This window comes from Pseudorasbora parva, chromosome 21 (assembly GCF_024679245.1).
Source record: "Pseudorasbora parva isolate DD20220531a chromosome 21, ASM2467924v1, whole genome shotgun sequence".
Taxonomy (NCBI): domain Eukaryota; kingdom Metazoa; phylum Chordata; class Actinopteri; order Cypriniformes; family Gobionidae; genus Pseudorasbora; species Pseudorasbora parva.
This window is the reverse complement of record NC_090192.1, coordinates 22937668-22956404: the sequence shown is the minus strand read 5'-3', so window position 1 is coordinate 22956404 and position 18737 is coordinate 22937668. Positions and strand designations below refer to the sequence as shown.

Sequence of the window (18737 nt, the reverse complement as noted above, 5' to 3'; positions counted from 1 at the left end):
GCTTTCAAGAGCGATTTCGACTGAAGGGGAACCCCATGTCTGTCATTTGGTCTATGTTTCCTCCTTGTGTCTTCTAAAAGAGTGCAATAATCGCAGTTGTCAGACAGTTATTTAATAATCGCCACAGGCCTAGCAAAAAGTGTATTGCCAACCTTTAGAAAAACACTAGCAAGTCCACCTTATTTTGCAATGTGGAAGAAAGCAATGACCTGTGAATGTGCAGGACTTCCAATTCATTAACCCTAACAGTAACTAGAAGAATAACAACGTGCAGTAAACTGTCAAATTATTTGCGTTACAACCCAGTATTTATGATTGCGATAATGCATTTAAATAATATGATGACAAATGTGATAACCAGTCATATCAGCCTTCCACATTCAAGTTAAAAAAGTCTGTGTCTGCTCTTACATTAAAAATAAGGCGGAGAGATGGCTTCAAAGTAGACACACACAGTATATAAGCCACATAACTCATGTTGATCTCATGGGGTCTTTAAGACAGAGTGAGTGGTATTTATGTGCTCTCAAAGGGCCTTTTGGCTCACATAAATACAACAGGCCAAGGCAAAGTATATAAAAAGGTTTAATAAAACAGACATGAGCCCTACTGGTAGAGCCTGGTGCTTGCAACTTCAAGCTCATGGGTTCGATTCCCAAACGAACCCATCGAACCAAAAAGCATTTGCCACTGAAAGTTGTTTTGTATAAAAGTGTCTGCATAAGGCATAATGTAATGGATGTTACATTTCCTTGTCTCTCTAATATGCCTATGAAATAAAAATAACCACTTCAAGTTTCTATAGTTTCTATACCAATAGAACTTCCCATTGGATCACATCAGAGGTCAGGAAGTGGTTTGGTATTGAGTCAGACAAAGAATCAGCAGCTGTTTACAGCTGTATTTGACGCACACACTCGCACAATTAAGCGACATACTGCATCCTGAGGCAGACTAATATAAACCCACTGGAGACTCTGTTAGTCTGTGAAAACTATCCTAAGGCACAGACTGCTAGACTAGAACCACAAGAGAGGAAAAACAGCCTGAAAGGTATACTAGTAGAAGTCATGCTACTATAAAAGAAAAAAAAAACTGTACTCCCCATCGTTCAAAGCAGTGATGAATGAACATCCACTAAATATCTGTACGACTGCTTTTTTTCTTTTGCAAACTAAACAAGACCAGTCATCCATCTTTGCCCTGCACAGTTTCTGCAACAATGCAGGTCCAGATGTGCACTAGTAATGATGTCACTGCATCAGCAATCAGACATTGGACCACATGTAGAGACCAGTCATCAAGCTATCAGGCAAAATATCAAACTCCCACCTACAGAGGCCATGCAACACTCAGCTATACTGATATTTAGCAATCGGATGACCTCACTTTGTGTGGTTACAGAAATCTTGAAATAAAGCCCAAAAAAGTGCATTCATCCATTATAAAAGTAATCAACACGGCTCCGGTAGGTTAATAAAGGCATTCTAAAGTGAATCGATGGGTTTTTGTAAGAAAATACCCATATTTAACATGTTATAAAATATCTAGCTTCCGCCAGACTGCCTTTCCGTATTCAACTTACGGAAAAGACGTAACTGGAGCGTTGATGGCATTTGACATAGAGTAAGGCCAGGGACACACTGCAAGCGTGCCGTGAGCGTCTCGTCTGCCTGGCGTGTCCGTTTTTATTTCGGTTCCCATGTTAACCGGTTAGAGCTTGCATACTGCCTGCGTCACACGCGCGGTCCGAGCCGCGCGGAAATTGTAATAATAAAAAACAACATAATTATCGATTTTGAAATATTAAACCTGTCAATACAGAACGAAATATTCTGTAGCCTATTTTGCCGTCAATACCATAGATATGTACGGCCAATAGGCTACTGCCGACGTTGTCTTTGCTGTATCAATAGGCAATATATTTATATTTAACATGAAGTATAGGGCTTCCCTGTACATTAATAGCAGCAGCAGCACCTCGTCAGACACGCTTCTGGTGTGCAATGACAGAGAAAACGTCAGGCACCCGCCCCGCGGATGACACGCAACAGAAACGCTCACACCACGCTTGCAGTGTGTCTCCGGCCTAAGCATTTTGAACAAGCACACGTCCTGAAAAGTGAAGCCAAAGCGCCTTGATCGCCCCCAGGTGGTGGGTCCCAGTATAGCTCATAAATCCTCTTCTTGTATTCTAAGGCCGAAGACACACTGCAAGCGTGGCATGAGCATGGCGTTTCTGTTGCGTGTCAGTCGTGGGGCGGCTGCGTGGCGTTTTCTCTGTCTTTGCACACCAGTCTGACGCGGCACTGCTGCTGCTTTTGATGTACAGGGAAGCCCTATACTTCATGTTAAACATAATTATAACCTACTGATACAGCTAAGACAACGTCGGCAGTAGCCTATTGACCACATATCTATGTATTGACAGCAAAATAGCCTAAAATATTTTGTTCTGTATTGACAGGTGCAATATTTCAAAATTGATAATTATGTTGTTTTTTTATTATTACAATTACACCTATATCTGCATTTATGTTAACCTAGAGACTTTCAAACAGGAAAATGTCCTTTATTAATATGTATATGTGTCAAAATGACATAAACATCTTTTCCTAAACTATTTTGCCTGGAAACGCTTCCAACACGCTCGCGTGTTGTGTGAAAAATAGGCTTTTCTATTTCTAGCATGCATGCGTTTTCCGCTGGTGTCACGCAGGCAGTGTGCAAGCTCCAACCTGTTAAAATCAACAGTCAATAACTGACAAAATTGTAAAATGTGTACCTTAAAATGCAATGTAAGTCGCTTTGGATAAAAGCGTCTGCCAAATGCATAAATGTAAATGTAAATGTAAAATCGGAGCCGAAATAAAAACGGACACGCCACACAGCCGAGACGCTCACGGTATGCTTGCAGTGTGTCCCCGGCCTAATGTGATGTAAAACAAACTAAACACGTCAAAATGTTTTTATCACACTGATGTAAGTTCAAGTGTTCGTTTTTTTTAAAATAAGTTTGTTTTTAGTTAGTTATTTGATGTTATAAAAACTGGGCATATTCAGCAGCATATTTGGACATTGGCAGCTTCACTAATTGCCAATAGAAGATAGTAAAGGGCCGTCGTCCAGCTTTTTTACAGTCAATGGTCTGGCAAAAGATAGATATTATACTTGATAAAGGTTTAAATACAGATATTTTCTTACACAAACCCATCAATTCACTTCAGAAGGCCTTTATTAACCCTCCCAGAGCCATGAGGCATAAGTTTATTATAGATGGATGTGCTTTTTTGGGCTTCAAAAAAGCCCAAAAAGCCAATTTGGGTTGCCATTCACTGCCATTATAATGCTTGGATTAGCCAGGACATTTTTTAAACAAAACTCAGATTGTATTCATCTGAAAGAACAATGTCATATAAACCTAGGATGGCTTAAGGGTGAGTAAATCATTAAATCATTTTTGGGTGAATTTTCCCTTTAAATGGCATCAAAATATACCAGTAATATATTTTTAATATATAATTGCCAGTAAAATCAGCATTTCCTTAAGAATGGAAGGAAATATTATTTATAAAGGGTGGGATTCAATTTATAAAAGGTATTTTTGTTTCTGCTTTGATTAGGAAGCTAAACATCCTGAACTGAATCTCCCGTTTGTATGATACAAATTGCTAAATGAGCCCAGTGCAGATGAACACTACAGGTCAAGTAAGGCTCCATCGCCCATTTTACCAGGTGGTCCTTGACTAACATCCCTCAAAGCGCTTGGTCACACCCATTAAACTCTACACTGGCTATTGATCAAAGATGCTGAGCTTTGTCCACATGCTTATCTTTGTTTTTCCAAATGATCATATTTCTAGCCAAGCAGTCCAAGGACTGTGTTTGGCCAAACCCAACCTGTTCCAGTCAATTCTTCCTTATTTTCTTTACCTGGTCTGACTGTTTTGAGACAGTCTGGACAATGAGATATCAGACGCAGCAGGCCACTTTGGTTGCTTTTAAGGTTTTGTCCTGATTTCCCTCATCTCAGAGCCAGAGTCAGTAATGGCAACAATGCACAGGATGACGGTTCTTGTCCGCTCTATTGTCAGTAATTCCCCAGAGGAAAACTGAACTGTAAAAGAACTTAGCATGGTCCCAAATTCTTTATATAAATAGCCTGTTCAAACATTCTCTGAATGTTCAAAACACCTGGGAACAACAGTAACAAATCTAAAGAAAAAAACTAGTCAACTAAGGTAAACAACAGAGGGAGGCAGTTATGGTGTTATTGACAATGTCTCATCCTTATATAATTCCCTATCTAAGTAATGCCACTGAAAAGTATCAAATAAATTGGATTTGTTCTTCACAATTTAGCTTTTCACCTCTTTCTCCCAGCCCCTCCCCCCTTCGCATAATCAGAGACTGGGGCTCGAGACGCCAGATGATCCCTGCAGGCTCGTGCTTTACAACAAGGGCCCCCACGAGCGCTTCATATTCATCAGGATGCCTCGTGCTTCTTTGTGCTCAACCTCAGCTTCAAAACAAGAAAAGGGTTGATGGCAGCTCCAAAAAATGACTAACAATAATGCAGGATGACAACTTCAAAGCTGTTTTATGCTGTTATTATTAGCATTTGTAAAGGAATAAACAATTAAGCAAGCCCATCACTTGCATTCACAATTGAAATTTAAGATTTGTATAAGTTATGTTAATAACTGTACTTTTTTTCTCTATGCACATACTCTACATAGCAAAGCTTGTCCTAATGAAACCCCAAATGGTGTACTACTGTAATCGATAAATTAGGAAACATTTAATTGATAGCCAAGACTCTTTCACAACGCACAAATAGAGACAACTGTCTACTAATTTTAACAGTGACATCTTACCTTCTCCTTTATTTTCCGTCATAAGTTTATCGAAAGATGATGGACCTGTCCTGTATCCGCGTGCACTTAATAACGGCCACCTCTGTTGTTCCTCTGGCCTGAGCCTTCTCCATATCTTGGCTCTGGGGACCGCTCACGCTGTCAAATCACCCCGGGATTGACAACCGTGTGAGCCAATCCGGCAGCGCACTACAAAAATTTCCAACCAATAGCAGAACTGGGAGGCGTTAACATTTACACTTTGGGAAGATGAAGCGTTAAAACATTTTTAGTTTCGACTATATATTTATTTAGTTTTTCTTTTCTTCTTTTTTATAGAACTATATAAAAACTATATAACTATATAAAAGACTATACAAAAAATAGTTCAGGAATGTCATACTTATGCAAATATTGTGTAAATTAACGTGGCTGTAAGTTTGTGTAAATTATTTTTATTTTTCACAACTGTAAGTATTGTGTAAATTAACGTGACTGTAAGTGCAAAGTCGGCTGTAAACAAACATTGCTAACAGGAAACAGCAAATAAATTTGTCTCTATCTATCTGTCTGTCTGTCTGTCTGTCTGTCTGTCTGCCTGCCTGCCTGCCTATCTATCTATCTATCTATCTATCTATCTATCTATCTATCTATCTATCTATCTATCTATCTATCTATCTATCTATCTATCTATCTATCTATCTATCTATATCTCTGTCTGTCTGTCTGTCTGTCTATCTATCTATCTATCTATCTATCTATCTATCTATCTATCTATCTATCTATCTATCTATCTATCTATCTATCTATCTATCTATCTAACAAAACATTATTTACAAAAAATAAAACACTTCAGTTGAAGCAGCTGTATTTATTGAGATGAATATCAATATTTATTGCAAAGCAACTGAAAGACATGGTGAATAAAATGGGCGCATTTACATTTCCCAAACTTTGCACAGTCAGAATAACATCACAATCACAGTTATATGCAGTAGTTAGTTTGCATATTAGCACAAAACCATGCGCACCAATGGGTAACTCATAACGTTGTGTGACCTCATCATAACACAAAGACAACTTCATAAGGTCTCTTAAACTTTCTAGGTATAAAATGAAATTGGATGCAATCTGACCTAGGCACAAACTCTCTTCACGTGTAATAGTAGCAAAAGTAGTCCAGCAGCTCTCAAAACTGTTGGGTCAGAGTTCTCTTGGGTCACATCTGCCTTCATCCAGACAAAGAGACTTCACACACACAAAGTAAAATACATTTGAAAATGATTTCCAAAAGCAAACCGTATTATTAGAAAACACAAAAAAACAAACAAAAAAAAGAACCAATGCAGATGTAGATATGACCTCCATGTTTAGTCTTGATTTGAGTGTTTTTAAGGGTTACAACAGTGCTGTTAGAGAAATAAAGATGACCAAAAACACACTGATCTGAACTCACCTAGCCTGAAATATAGGACTGCTGTACTGGAGGCTAACACCACTCACACCCACACACGTGCCTGTTTCTACAGCTGTTTAAATAAGACTAACGCATTCGTCCTCCGCAGCTCAACATGGTTCTTCTGGGAAGGCTCCCACCTACGCACTCAGACCATAACACATTCATGTATTTCAGACAAGCTTTACTGTATTTTCCCAAGCACAACAGATTTTGGCATGACCGGCGAAGGCAAAAATTTACTGCATGAAAATTTTTACATGACCCTGAAGAAAGAGATTTGGATATGCACACACATACAGTCAGTTAGAAACACCATACTTTCACAATCAACAAAGTAACACAATCTGAGTTTCCCTGCTGAGCAGTTAAAAAAAAAATCCAAAGATGCCTTGATATTGTACAAGATATAGGCACGTTACACATGGTTATCATTAGTCAAAACTTAGTTTACTGAATGGTGTTTCTAACAGTTCCAGATTTCTGACATCTTTAATATATCCATATAATTAAAAGGACAAAAAACATTGCATGTTTCTTTGCAAATTTGAGTAATTGGCATCAGTAAAAAAACTAAGAATGTGTCTGAAGAAACAAATCCATCTATCAGTAACTTTCAGATCTCAAATCAAACAATACGTCATGATTACACTCTCAAGTTGAATATGAAGCCATTACATGATGCTTTCCAGTATATGCAGTGCATGCCTACAGGGTGACATGATCAGTGTAACGGACATTTATATCAATATACTGCACACACATTTATTAACAATCAAAATAATAGAAAAGCACAATCATATTTGTTTTAAATGAAATGAAGCGCCACTGAACTACATGCGTTATTAAAGTGTTGTGTTGTTTTAGTTTCACTAATTGCTACAGAAACTGTTAACTTTGGCATGGCTCCATGCTAAAGTCAATGCTGCAATTATTTGCAAATGGCAAATAAGTATCTGGCAAACATCTGTATGAAAAAAAATGCATACAAAAATAAGGGGTTACTCTGCAATGAGCACTTTCAATTGTGTAGATTAAAACAACGAGAAAGACCAATGTGCTAATGCATTTGACAAGATTTATAATGATACGTAATGTGCGCGATATATATGGAGAGTATGTAAAGTCCAGATATCAGTCTAAATGTCTTATTGAATAACTGTGTTGTCATAATAATGACATCTGATGAATTGCACATTGACCTGAAAAGCGAACAGATACATAATATAACGCAGAAGCTAATGTTCCAGCTGTCCGCACTCAGTCATTCAGCAACAGTAAAGATTAATAAACATATCAACTAACACTGTGTCCTAACCAGGCGCAATACGACAAGTTCTGAATCTGATGTGACGCAATCACAACCAATGAGAAGATATTTAATGTACAGTTCCAAGGAACCAATGAGATTTCACAGTGGGCGGGGCTGCGCAAATGGAAACCAGGCGACCGATAAAGTCATGTTGCTCTTTGTTTGTCTTGGTCAAGGCTGGATAGGACAGAAATGACATGGAAGAGGTTTTTTCTTGTCGCTTTATTGCGTCGCGTCTGGTTAGGTCACGTGTGAGGGTGCTTTGTTGACTTCTTGCTCTGAATGAGTCTTTGGCCTGGTCATGCTAAAGCCATGGATGAATGAGCCTCCATAAAGCTGATATTACATGAAAGATACAGTCCAAGCAGTGGCTGAGTATCATGTCTAGGAGGTAAGAAGAGGAGCAGGCGGGAAGAGATTGAGAAAGACATTGGGCAAAGAATACGAGTAGCTAGACGAGGACAGGACTTAAACGTTGGACAACATTCATTGCAGTCAAAAACAAGGGGACAGGGGAAGATGGGTAGTGTTAAATATCATAAAGACTTACAAGAAGAGCTGGTTGGCCATGTTTATCAACGGTATAAAATGTAAAGAACGTGGCTTATATCAATATTGAGTGCCTTTTCCACAAAGAGAGAATACAACACAATAATCACAAAGACAGCAGAGGGAGCGAGATCAAAGACAATCGAAGAGAAACACGAAGAGTCGTGGAGAATTCAGTTCGGACTCCAGTCTCTCCGTCATTGGAGTAACATTCAGACCATGTGGTGTGGCATTCGCACACAGAGCTAGGTGGCAAACGGTGTTGTGAAAGCGCTTCCTCTTTCTCAGCGTGAGATGGGATGACAGTAGCTATGCAGCAGAATGAAGGTGCATATATATTTCTCTCACACTCATCCCTCCATGCACACAGGACAGATGAGAAGAGGTTTTCTCTTTATCTTTGCTTTCCTTTAAGCGATTCGGCGTGATTTAAAACAAGCGGGCTTTCTTTTTTAGATCATTTTTCTTCCACAAAGCCAAGCGGTCAAACTGTTCAATGGTCATCCCGAACACGTTGAAGAAGTCCTCTGGTGACAGGTGCCTCTGAAATGATAAGAATTACAATAAATGTAATTATATGGATTTTTTTAAACTTTACAAATTAATTTTGTTAACTGCCCAATTTAAAGAGATAGTTCAGTCAAAAGATTTAAATGTTGTCATTTTTTATACTCTCATGTCTTTCCAAAGCTAAATGACTTTCTTTCTTCAGTAGAACACAAAGTATGTTATGCACTACCTGCTTTAAATATTAGTATAATCATTTTACAGTTGTAGTATAAAATAAAAATTATATTTTTTCTTAAATACTACCTTTTTGTGTACTATTAAAATACTGATATTTATTTTTATTTACAATAAATAATAATAATAGAAATAATTGCATTATTATTGTATAGGCATATTGATATATAAATGACAACATTTTGGGCCAAATGATCCTGCCCTAAGCACATCTAGCACACCTGATTAAAAAAAAAAAAGTATTCACATTTTAAATTGCTATGGCACTATTTATCAGAAAAATCGTAATTCAATTTATTCTTCAAATCGTGCATTTGTGTGAGGAACAGACCAAAACTAAAATGGTTATTTATTTAAAAAAAATTGCCTTTATAATCTTGCTTTATCCCTGCTGTGGTCACCATCCACTTTAATTGTATGGAAAAGAGCAGCTTGGACATTCTGCTAAATATATGTAAAATATTTTTGATTTCCACAGAAGAATTTCATACAAATAACGAACAAATAATGACAGAATTGTCATTTTTGGGTGAACTATCCCTTTAAAGCATGTAGAATAGCTCTATGATATAGTCATCCATCTATGAAGGCCTTAAATAACACTGTCAAAGAGCTAATCAAACCTTAACCAGAACAAACCCAAAGGAACTTCCTGCCAGGACTCTAAGAACTGTTTGTTTTGCTAACAATATCTACATGACGCAAACATCATTACAGATTAGACACCAAGTGAAAAATAATACAAAATTGAGAATAATTGCAACCATCTATATCCATGTGTCACCTAAAGCTTTGCACTTGTTGAGGACATTAACTGACTTTAGCACAATCAGGATTACGAGCACGACTGGCGTGCTATGAAAGTTTGCCAGGTTTTTAAGTCTATGACCTCAATTTGGGTTTAAACCATTCCAGAAAGGATTTGTATACATCTTTATTCTTTCAAGCCCTATTGTATGTGGTACTGTAACACTTGCAGATGTGTGGGTATCTTGCATGCCTCCAAATAGATGCTGAAATCACCGTCTTTGTAAAGTTTTGGGTGTTGCAAGTGTCTCCCGCTGGGAGACTGACTCCAATCATGCTCAATTCAAACAGATGTGACAATGGCCATCAGGACAACAGTCATATGATGAAACGCACATACATGCACACATTTTGAGATATTGCGATTTTAACCACAGTAATTCCAAACTAACAGTTATAGGGGGTGGGGGTCAATAAATCAACATCTCTCGTAACTCATGGTGAAGTTAAAGTGAGCCAGATATTTTTCTTCCCTTTTCCATTCAAACCCACTAATAACACTGACACAATGTCCAGGAACACTGAGGATATTTCATGTGTTGGCCGTGGGCAAGTGGACTGTGGTCCTGCAAAGCCACAACCTCACAAACACTCACAGAGGCAGATGAGCAATCAGGCATACACACGAATAAGCAACTCTTCGCCTGGCTGCCGTCTTGTATATTTTGATCCAGACTAACACTGACAAAATGATTATTACACAGCAATAAGACAGCCCATGCTCCATAATAACAGAATGACACAATTGCATTCAAGTGTAAATCATTTTTAAAACATCGCTTGAGCATGACTTTAGCTTGGAAACGCATTGGGAGGTTCCAAAGTGCAATCTATTTAAAATATAATCACACTAAACAAAACCACTCAGCATAAGGCTGAGTATGATTCAGCAAACAGGCCACATAGAGAGGAATACATAGATGTATATGAAAAAAAGTGGTCTACTTGAACTTCTAATAAAATATTACCTCCAGTCTGGTGCGGTCCACATCACGGGGTAGTTTTACTCGGACTCTATGGGTCACCGATAGCACGTCATAGGGGTAGACCTGCAACATGTGAAAAACACACAATTACTCAGATGCACACATACACTACCATTTAGAAGTTTGGGGTAAGTAATTTTATTTTTTTATTTTTAAGAAATTATTACTTTATTCAGCAAGGACATATTTAAATGATTAAAATGATACTGTCTGTAAAGACATTCATAATGTTATTAAGATTTTTGTTTTAAATACATGCTTTGCATTTGAACTTTCTTTTGATCAAAGAATCCAGAAAAATTGTATCACGGTTTCCACAAAAATATTAAGCACCACTGTTTTCAACATTGATAATAAATGTTTCTTAAAGGGGGGTAAAACACTCAGTTTCAGTCAATCTCATGTCAATCTTGAGTACCTATAGAGTAGTATTGCATCCTTCATATCTCCGAAAAGTCTTTAGTTTTATTATATTTATAAAAGAAATATAGGCTGTACTGAGTCTTTATGGAAAAAATTGAGCGCCTGGAGGCGTATCGTGTGGGCGGAGCTAAAGAATGACGATCACACACAAAGCGGTGACGTCCTCAAGTGTGGAGAAGAAAACGCTACCAAGATTCAACTAATACAGATATGATCCAGAATCAGATCCGGAGGCTGAAATAAATTGAACAGGAGAAGAAACAACAGCAGGACATCCGTCTCTGTGGTATGTATTGTATTTAGTCAACATTTGTGTGTGTTTACTCGCAGTTTATGAGGACATGATTTGGTTTATGGACTATTGTATGCGACTAAACCTTAGCAGTAGCAAGCAAAACGGTTTTGCACGTCAGAGTAGTGTAACGTCATATATAGAACAACAATGGAGTAACCGTTTTTACGCGCATTTGAATGAAGAAGCACGCTTTGTGAGAACGCTAGGTTTATGTTTGGGTGGTTTTACAATAAACAAACTGACACCTATATTGGTCAGCAAAACAAATGTATTTAAACACACACCATACATCGCATGCTCCATTGATAAATTAACTAACGTTATACACGATCGTGTTGTTTACTGATGTTTACTTACGTGACAATAGCCAACAACATAGACATTTGAAGCAGTTTTACGCACCGCCTGCTTCCAAAGCAGGACTGAACCTTTATCGCTGGGACCGCTCTGTCAAAAACACACTTCTTTGGTAACTGTTGATTTCGTGAAGTCTTGTGACAGCAGTGACTGTGGAGATCCACATTTGCGACGCGACTGAAGCGATGTTGTGAAGCTTCCCGTCATTTCTGCGTTCAAATTGGTTCAAATGCAGCGCTGCCTTCCCGTAATGCTGTGCTGCGTTGAAGACGCTTGATGTCACCCATAGGAATAAAGTGGAGCGCGGCGTGACAGAAGTGTTCACGGACGAGTGGATCTGCAGCTGAGGGCAGTGTTTATGGGCGTGCATTTCCTCTCTCGCCTCTAGTCACGCGCGCGCACCTTTATGGGAGAAGAGCCCGTACGGCCCATACAAGGACCTTCCGCTCTATCGACGTCAAGCGGACCCATACTCGGAAAAAACTCTCCGAAACTTGTGAGAAACCGGAAGGAGTATTTTTGACACAGATATACTCCATCAAACGTCCAACATTAGTTTTTGAAACTTTGTCTATGTTTAGGATGGGAATCCAAGTTTTTAACAGTGTAAAAAGCTCAGTATGCATCTAACAGCATCCCCCCCCCCCCCCCCCCCCTCAAGTGGTTTCAAACTGAATTTCTTTCTTCCCTTGAAGAGGATATTTTGAAGAATATGGGGAACTAAACAGTTGATGGACCCCATTGACTTAGTAGGGGAAAACTCTATGGAAGTCAATGAGGTCCATCAAGTGTTTGGTTAGAGACATTCTTTAAAATATCTTCTTTTGTGTTTTAGCAGAAGAAAGAAATACATACAACTTGAGGCTGAGCGAATGATGACAGAATGTGTGTGTGTGTGTGTGTGTGTGTGTGTGTGTGTGTGTGTGTGTGTGTGTGTGTGTGTGTGTGTGTGTGTGTAAACTATCCCTTTAAATTTGATTTATTAATCTGTATGGACCAAAAATATTTGAAATTATTAAAACTCTATAGGCTGAATGGAAAATGTAATTTTAACATGAATAAACAATCATCAAATTCAAAAGTATCTTCCAATAATTTATCAAACAAAATTCACCAGTGCAAGTGAATATATAATGCTGTCTGGATTTGTTGCATTTTATTATTTTCATTTCCCCCAATCAGAACATTCAAGCAACCTATTTCAGGGTCACCACACTGAAATTGAAAATCACTGATTTACAAAATATGATAGTGATAAACTTTGTGTAATAGCAGCCTCAAAAAACTTCCACACACCAGAACGTACCTTATACTCTGAGGAAGGGATGGAAAACAGGGAAGAGGTTGAAAAAAAGAGAAAGAAAGACAAATTACAATCATTAATCTTGTGTGGTACAAATGCAACTCATCTATCGTCTATGTTAAATACTCACTCACTCACCTCTCATTCCACTCCAAGATGAGTCATGATCTGCATCATCTTCCCCAAGATCAGCCGTCTAGTAAGGAGCAATCCATAAGAACATTTGGCATATATAAAAATTGCATAGAGTGCACATTTATGCACAAGCAGAATGCATGGCAATACAACAATATCCCTCTTTTATTCAAACAGTAGGTGGTTGTTTTTTCAGCTATAGGCACATTTATGTCCCATAGGATCAACCGATTTCAAAGTCTGGTTTTAAGAAGGTCACCAAAAAGCTCATTGTGATCATTTATTTTTACTACTATCAAATGAGAGTAACAAAATCATGTTTGAACAGAGCGGCTGCTGTAACTGTGAAAGTTTTTCTTTCATTTCCTGAGGTTAAAGGTTAAATTCTAGTCCAGAATGGATCCTTGGGACTGGAGCTTGTATTTGGTTAAATATTGATCTATGACCATCTCTCTGTTTCACATGCCTTTGTGAATGCTTGTGGAAAGTAAGGATGAAACATGACACTAAGTCAGACCAGATTAGATATAAGGAATAGGTAATATTTCTGTTTTCACGTAGCTTATTGTCTTGGGAGTTGGATACAAAAAACGGTTACAAAATACTGCCACCTAGTGTACAGGAGAAGCTTTCAAACAATTCCCAAAACATAGAAGACACTGGCACTCTGCTTATGAGATAAAAGATCTGAATTAGATACTTAATGAAGCGTGTGCCTGGGTTTTCTGCTGTGGAAGCACATTTGCTCTTCATTACAGATGATAATTCGTTAAGGGAGCTAGATTTCCAGTTCAGGATCAAAGTAGAACATGGAAAACAGCCAGAGGGTGGGAGCAAGACACACTTCTAACTGCACGCAAACACAGACACACCCTTTTAGCATTATGGCTTCCTCAGCTAAATCTCTACACTAACTGATCTGTGACTGTGTGTCCTGATGTGTGTGATTACAACAGCCCTCCGTGTCCCAGCAGCTGGGTTTGACAAATCCAACTAGGATCAAACAACATTCTTCACTGCTGAGAGAGCGAGTGACAGCATTTGAGACCACAGCTCATATATATTCCCAAAAATCACAGACAGATGGTGTATTAAAAGGTTTGTGGGGTGCTGTGTTTGTGTGCACTTATCAGGTCCTATAAGGTTTACCTTGTATATGCCGTTCCTCCCATATCCAGGCAGCGAAGCAGACTTATTGTATGGAAAGTCTGTAAAACAGAGTTGGTTGAATGGTATATATAGATTTATGGCACTTTACTCTAGCATCATGTTCAAGAGGACTGGCAGTTTGAGGAGGAAAAGATGAGACATTTAATTAAAAATAAATATTTTAGCTGTAAGAAATACAGTCTTGCCTTTTAGTTAAAAAGCCAATCACATGAGTCTGTTTACTCTAGAAAGCACATACACAGCGTTTTTAAGCACAATTTGATTGTACAACTGTTGTTGTCAGATTCATTGCTAATAAAAATTACTATGTTGACAAACAGTTTTGCATATTTTAGTCATTCTCCATTTTCTACACATTTATGTATTCGTTCTACACTTTCATGTATTTTCACTATTCTTATTGCATACATAAAGAATAGCTGCTTGGGGATGTTACCATGATGGCCAATTAGTGAACTGACATGTGACGAGTTTAGACTTAATTAAAAAAATCATTAACTGGCTACTCACTGGGTTGAGACATATCGGTGGGCAAGCTGTGGGTGGAGGTCCTGGGGTCCAGGTCTGGAGACTGTCCATCAATCTCACTCTTCAGGTTCATCCAACTTGTTCTGGTCTATTGACAGACAAAAACAATAAGAAATACATGTTATACAACCAAATAAAGAGTTTAATGGAAATAAAGTATGGAAACATATACGCTTCAATAAATTACCAAAAACAGAAATAAGTGCATTTAATTGTATTGAATGTGCATTTGCAGTGTACTTCACATCTTTAAAGTATATTTTAAAACACTGTACTTGCAGATAATATAAAAGAAAAGAAAACTTAAATGTACTTGAAGAGAGTACACTTTCATGTTTCTTAATGCACTTAAGTACATTTAAAAAAAATACTTTGTAATAATGACAAATTAAACATTTTACTTTAAAGTAGACATTATGTTTTAATAAACATGCTTTAAAGGAGTACATTTATTTCAATGTGTTGCCCAACATACTAAAACTAGTAAACTACTTGATTATAATTTTACCTGTATTGTTATTTGATATTAAATTTAGATCTAATATATTTTAAATGTACTAAATTGCAACTTCATCATTACAAATGTGTAATTACAAATTTACTTTTGCCCGCACAGTATTCCGGGAAGGCAGCGCTGCATTTGAAAGAATGCTGCGCATCAAAAAAGCTGACCGATTCCCATCTTTATGCAAATAAATCCAGTTAACTTGGCGTGACTATCCAATTAAAGTAGAGCACATGAAGCCTGGGTGAAGTCTCTCATGGGTCCTTTGTTTTTCATTCCTCACTTCTTGCTGAAGCTCAAACATGCTGCGTAACACACAAGAATGAATCTCATTGGTTCTTGCTGAAGCTAAAACATGCTGCGTAACACACGAGAATGAATCTCATTGGTTCTTGCTGAAGCTCAAACATGCTGCGTAACACACGAGAATGAATCTTATTGGTTCTTGCTGAAGCTCAAACATGCTGCGTAACACACGAGAATGAATCCCATTGGTTCTTGCTGAAGCTAAAACATACTGCCAAACACATGAGAATAAACCCCATTGGTTCTTGCTGAAGCTCAAACGTTCTGCCTAACACGAGAATGAACCTCATTGGTTCTTGTTGAAGCTCCAACGTGCTGAATAACACATGAAAATTAACCTCATTGGTTCTTGCTGAAGCTCCAACATGCTGCGTAACACACGAGAATGAATCTCATTGGTTCTTGCTGAAGCTCCAACGTGCTGAATAACACACGAGAATGAATCTCATTGGTTCTTGCTGAAGCTCCACTGTGCTGCGTAACACTCGAGAATGAATCTCATTGGCTCTTGCTGAAGTTCAACGTGCTGCGAGAATGAATCTCATTGGTTTTTGCTGAAGTTCAACATGCTGCGAGAATGAATCTCATTGGTTCTTGCTGAAGCTCAAACTTGCTGCGTATCACACGAGAATGATTCTCATTGGGTCTTGCTGAAGTACAACGTGCTGCGAGAATGAATCTCATTGGTTCTTGCTGAAGCTCCAACGTGCTGCGTAACATACGAGAATAAACCTCATTGGTTCTTGCTGAAGCTCCAACATGCTGCGTAACACACGAGAATGAATCTCATTGGTTCTTGCTGAAGCTCAAACATGCTGCGTAACACACGAGAATGAATCTTATTGGTTCTTGCTGAAGCTCAAACATGCTGCGTAACACACGAGAATGAATCCCATTGGTTCTTGCTGAAGCTAAAACATACTGCCAAACACATGAGAATAAACCCCATTGGTTCTTGCTGAAGCTCAAACGTTCTGCCTAACACGAGAATGAACCTCATTGGTTCTTGTTGAAGCTCCAACGTGCTGAATAACACATGAAAATTAACCTCATTGGTTCTTGCTGAAGCTCCAACATGCTGCGTAACACACGAGAATGAATCTCATTGGTTCTTGCTGAAGCTCCAACGTGCTGAATAACACACGAGAATGAATCTCATTGGTTCTTGCTGAAGCTCCACTGTGCTGCGTAACACTCGAGAATGAATCTCATTGGCTCTTGCTGAAGTTCAACGTGCTGCGAGAATGAATCTCATTGGTTTTTGCTGAAGTTCAACATGCTGCGAGAATGAATCTCATTGGTTCTTGCTGAAGCTCAAACTTGCTGCGTATCACACGAGAATGATTCTCATTGGGTCTTGCTGAAGTACAACGTGCTGCGAGAATGAATCTCATTGGTTCTTGCTGAAGCTCCAACGTGCTGCGTAACATACGAGAATAAACCTCATTGGTTCTTGCTGAAGCTCAAACGTGCCACATAACACGAGAATGAACCTCATTGGTTCTTGTTGAAGCTCCAACGTGCTGAATAACACATGAAAATTAACCTCATTGGTTCTTGCTGAAGCTCCAACATGCTGCGTAACACACGAGAATGAATCTCATTGGTTCTTGTTGAAGCTCCAACGTGCTGAATAACACATGAAAATTAACCTCATTGGTTCTTGCTGAAGCTCCAACATGCTGCGTAACACACGAGAATGAATCTCATTGGTTCTTGCTGAAGCTCCAACGTGCTGAATAACACACGAGAATGAATCTCATTGGTTCTTGCTGAAGCTCCACTGTGCTGCGTAACACTCGAGAATGAATCTCATTGGCTCTTGCTGAAGTTCAACGTGCTGCGAGAATGAATCTCATTGGTTTTTGCTGAAGTTCAACATGCTGCGAGAATGAATCTCATTGGTTCTTGCTGAAGCTCAAACTTGCTGCGTATCACACGAGAATGATTCTCATTGGGTCTTGCTGAAGTACAACGTGCTGCGAGAATGAATCTCATTGGTTCTTGCTGAAGCTCCAACGTGCTGCGTAACATACGAGAATAAACCTCATTGGTTCTTGCTGAAGCTCAAACGTGCCACATAACACGAGAATGAACCTCATTGGTTCTTGCAGAAGCACAAACGTGCTGGATATCACAAGAAAACTAACCTCATTGGTTCTCGCACGTCAAGCGAACATGCTTGAGCTTCCATTTATCATACATTTTGTGTCTGTTGATGAACATTTAAATGTAAATAAAAGCCTAAATTAAATCTGTGGAAGTTGCATATCTGTTAAAGCAGGGATGGAAATCACTCAGATTTGTAATATACTTTAACTAACCGTTTAAATATTATTACTTCCATAATAAGTACTGGTTTTAAAGTGTGCTGAGGTGTTGTTTATTTTTACAAGGGTCAGCTGGATTAAATTAACATAACGTGACGCTGAATGTTTATAATAGACAAAAACAAAACAGAGATGTTTATGTAAATATATAAATCACCTTTCTGTCTACGTCATCATCTTGCCAGGAGGTTCTGGAAGCTGCAGCACAGTAAGAAAGTTGAAATATATCGTAATGGACAGTTTACACTGTTTGAGTTTTGAGATAGTGACTGCCATCATGCAGGTACCACACACACAATAAACACCTTCATTAAAATAATGTTATATACTCATAAATCACATTTCATCTGAGTTTGGTTTTAGACAGGGTTTAAACAAATCTCACTATTCACAGAATCGACAAGCAAGTGAAAAGTGACAACCAAACACAATGCCAATCAAGGTGAAGGGGCAAGTTCAAGAAAAAGGACAAAGGAGTCAAGTGATTAATACCTCTTCCACCCAATCACAATGAGCTTTACTGATGTCATTGAACCAAATCACATTGAGTTACACAAATGCCTTTGAAATTTCACCAAACCAATGAGTTACACAGACATTGTCTAACATCTACAGTACATTACAACACCACAGACAGATGGGAAGTAGGGACAACTGAGTATGTAGGGATGGACA

The 18737-nt window shown here is 38.4% G+C and overlaps 2 protein-coding genes across 2 annotated transcripts in view; both read right to left on the bottom strand.

The window, feature by feature from the left end:
* The window catches only part of afap1 (actin filament associated protein 1), a 71798-nt gene extending 66812 nt beyond the window's left edge, over nucleotides 1-4986 (bottom strand). Inside the window, exon 1 of the mRNA XM_067429274.1 lies at nucleotides 4878-4986. Coding sequence (XP_067285375.1) covers nucleotides 4878-4899 — 22 coding nt within the window. The 5' untranslated portion in view covers nucleotides 4900-4986. The remainder of the gene's footprint in view (nucleotides 1-4877) is intronic.
* A 726-nt stretch (nucleotides 4987-5712) lies between these two features.
* The window catches only part of ablim2 (actin binding LIM protein family, member 2), an 84978-nt gene continuing 71953 nt past the window's right edge, over nucleotides 5713-18737 (bottom strand). The window contains exons 16-22 of the mRNA XM_067430412.1: nucleotides 18220-18260; nucleotides 14904-15009; nucleotides 14373-14431; nucleotides 13227-13284; nucleotides 13092-13099; nucleotides 10693-10773; nucleotides 5713-8716 (exon numbers count right to left, since the gene is read on the bottom strand). Of these exons, the coding sequence (XP_067286513.1) occupies nucleotides 8603-8716; nucleotides 10693-10773; nucleotides 13092-13099; nucleotides 13227-13284; nucleotides 14373-14431; nucleotides 14904-15009; nucleotides 18220-18260 (467 nt within the window). The 3' untranslated portion in view covers nucleotides 5713-8602. The remainder of the gene's footprint in view (nucleotides 8717-10692; nucleotides 10774-13091; nucleotides 13100-13226; nucleotides 13285-14372; nucleotides 14432-14903; nucleotides 15010-18219; nucleotides 18261-18737) is intronic.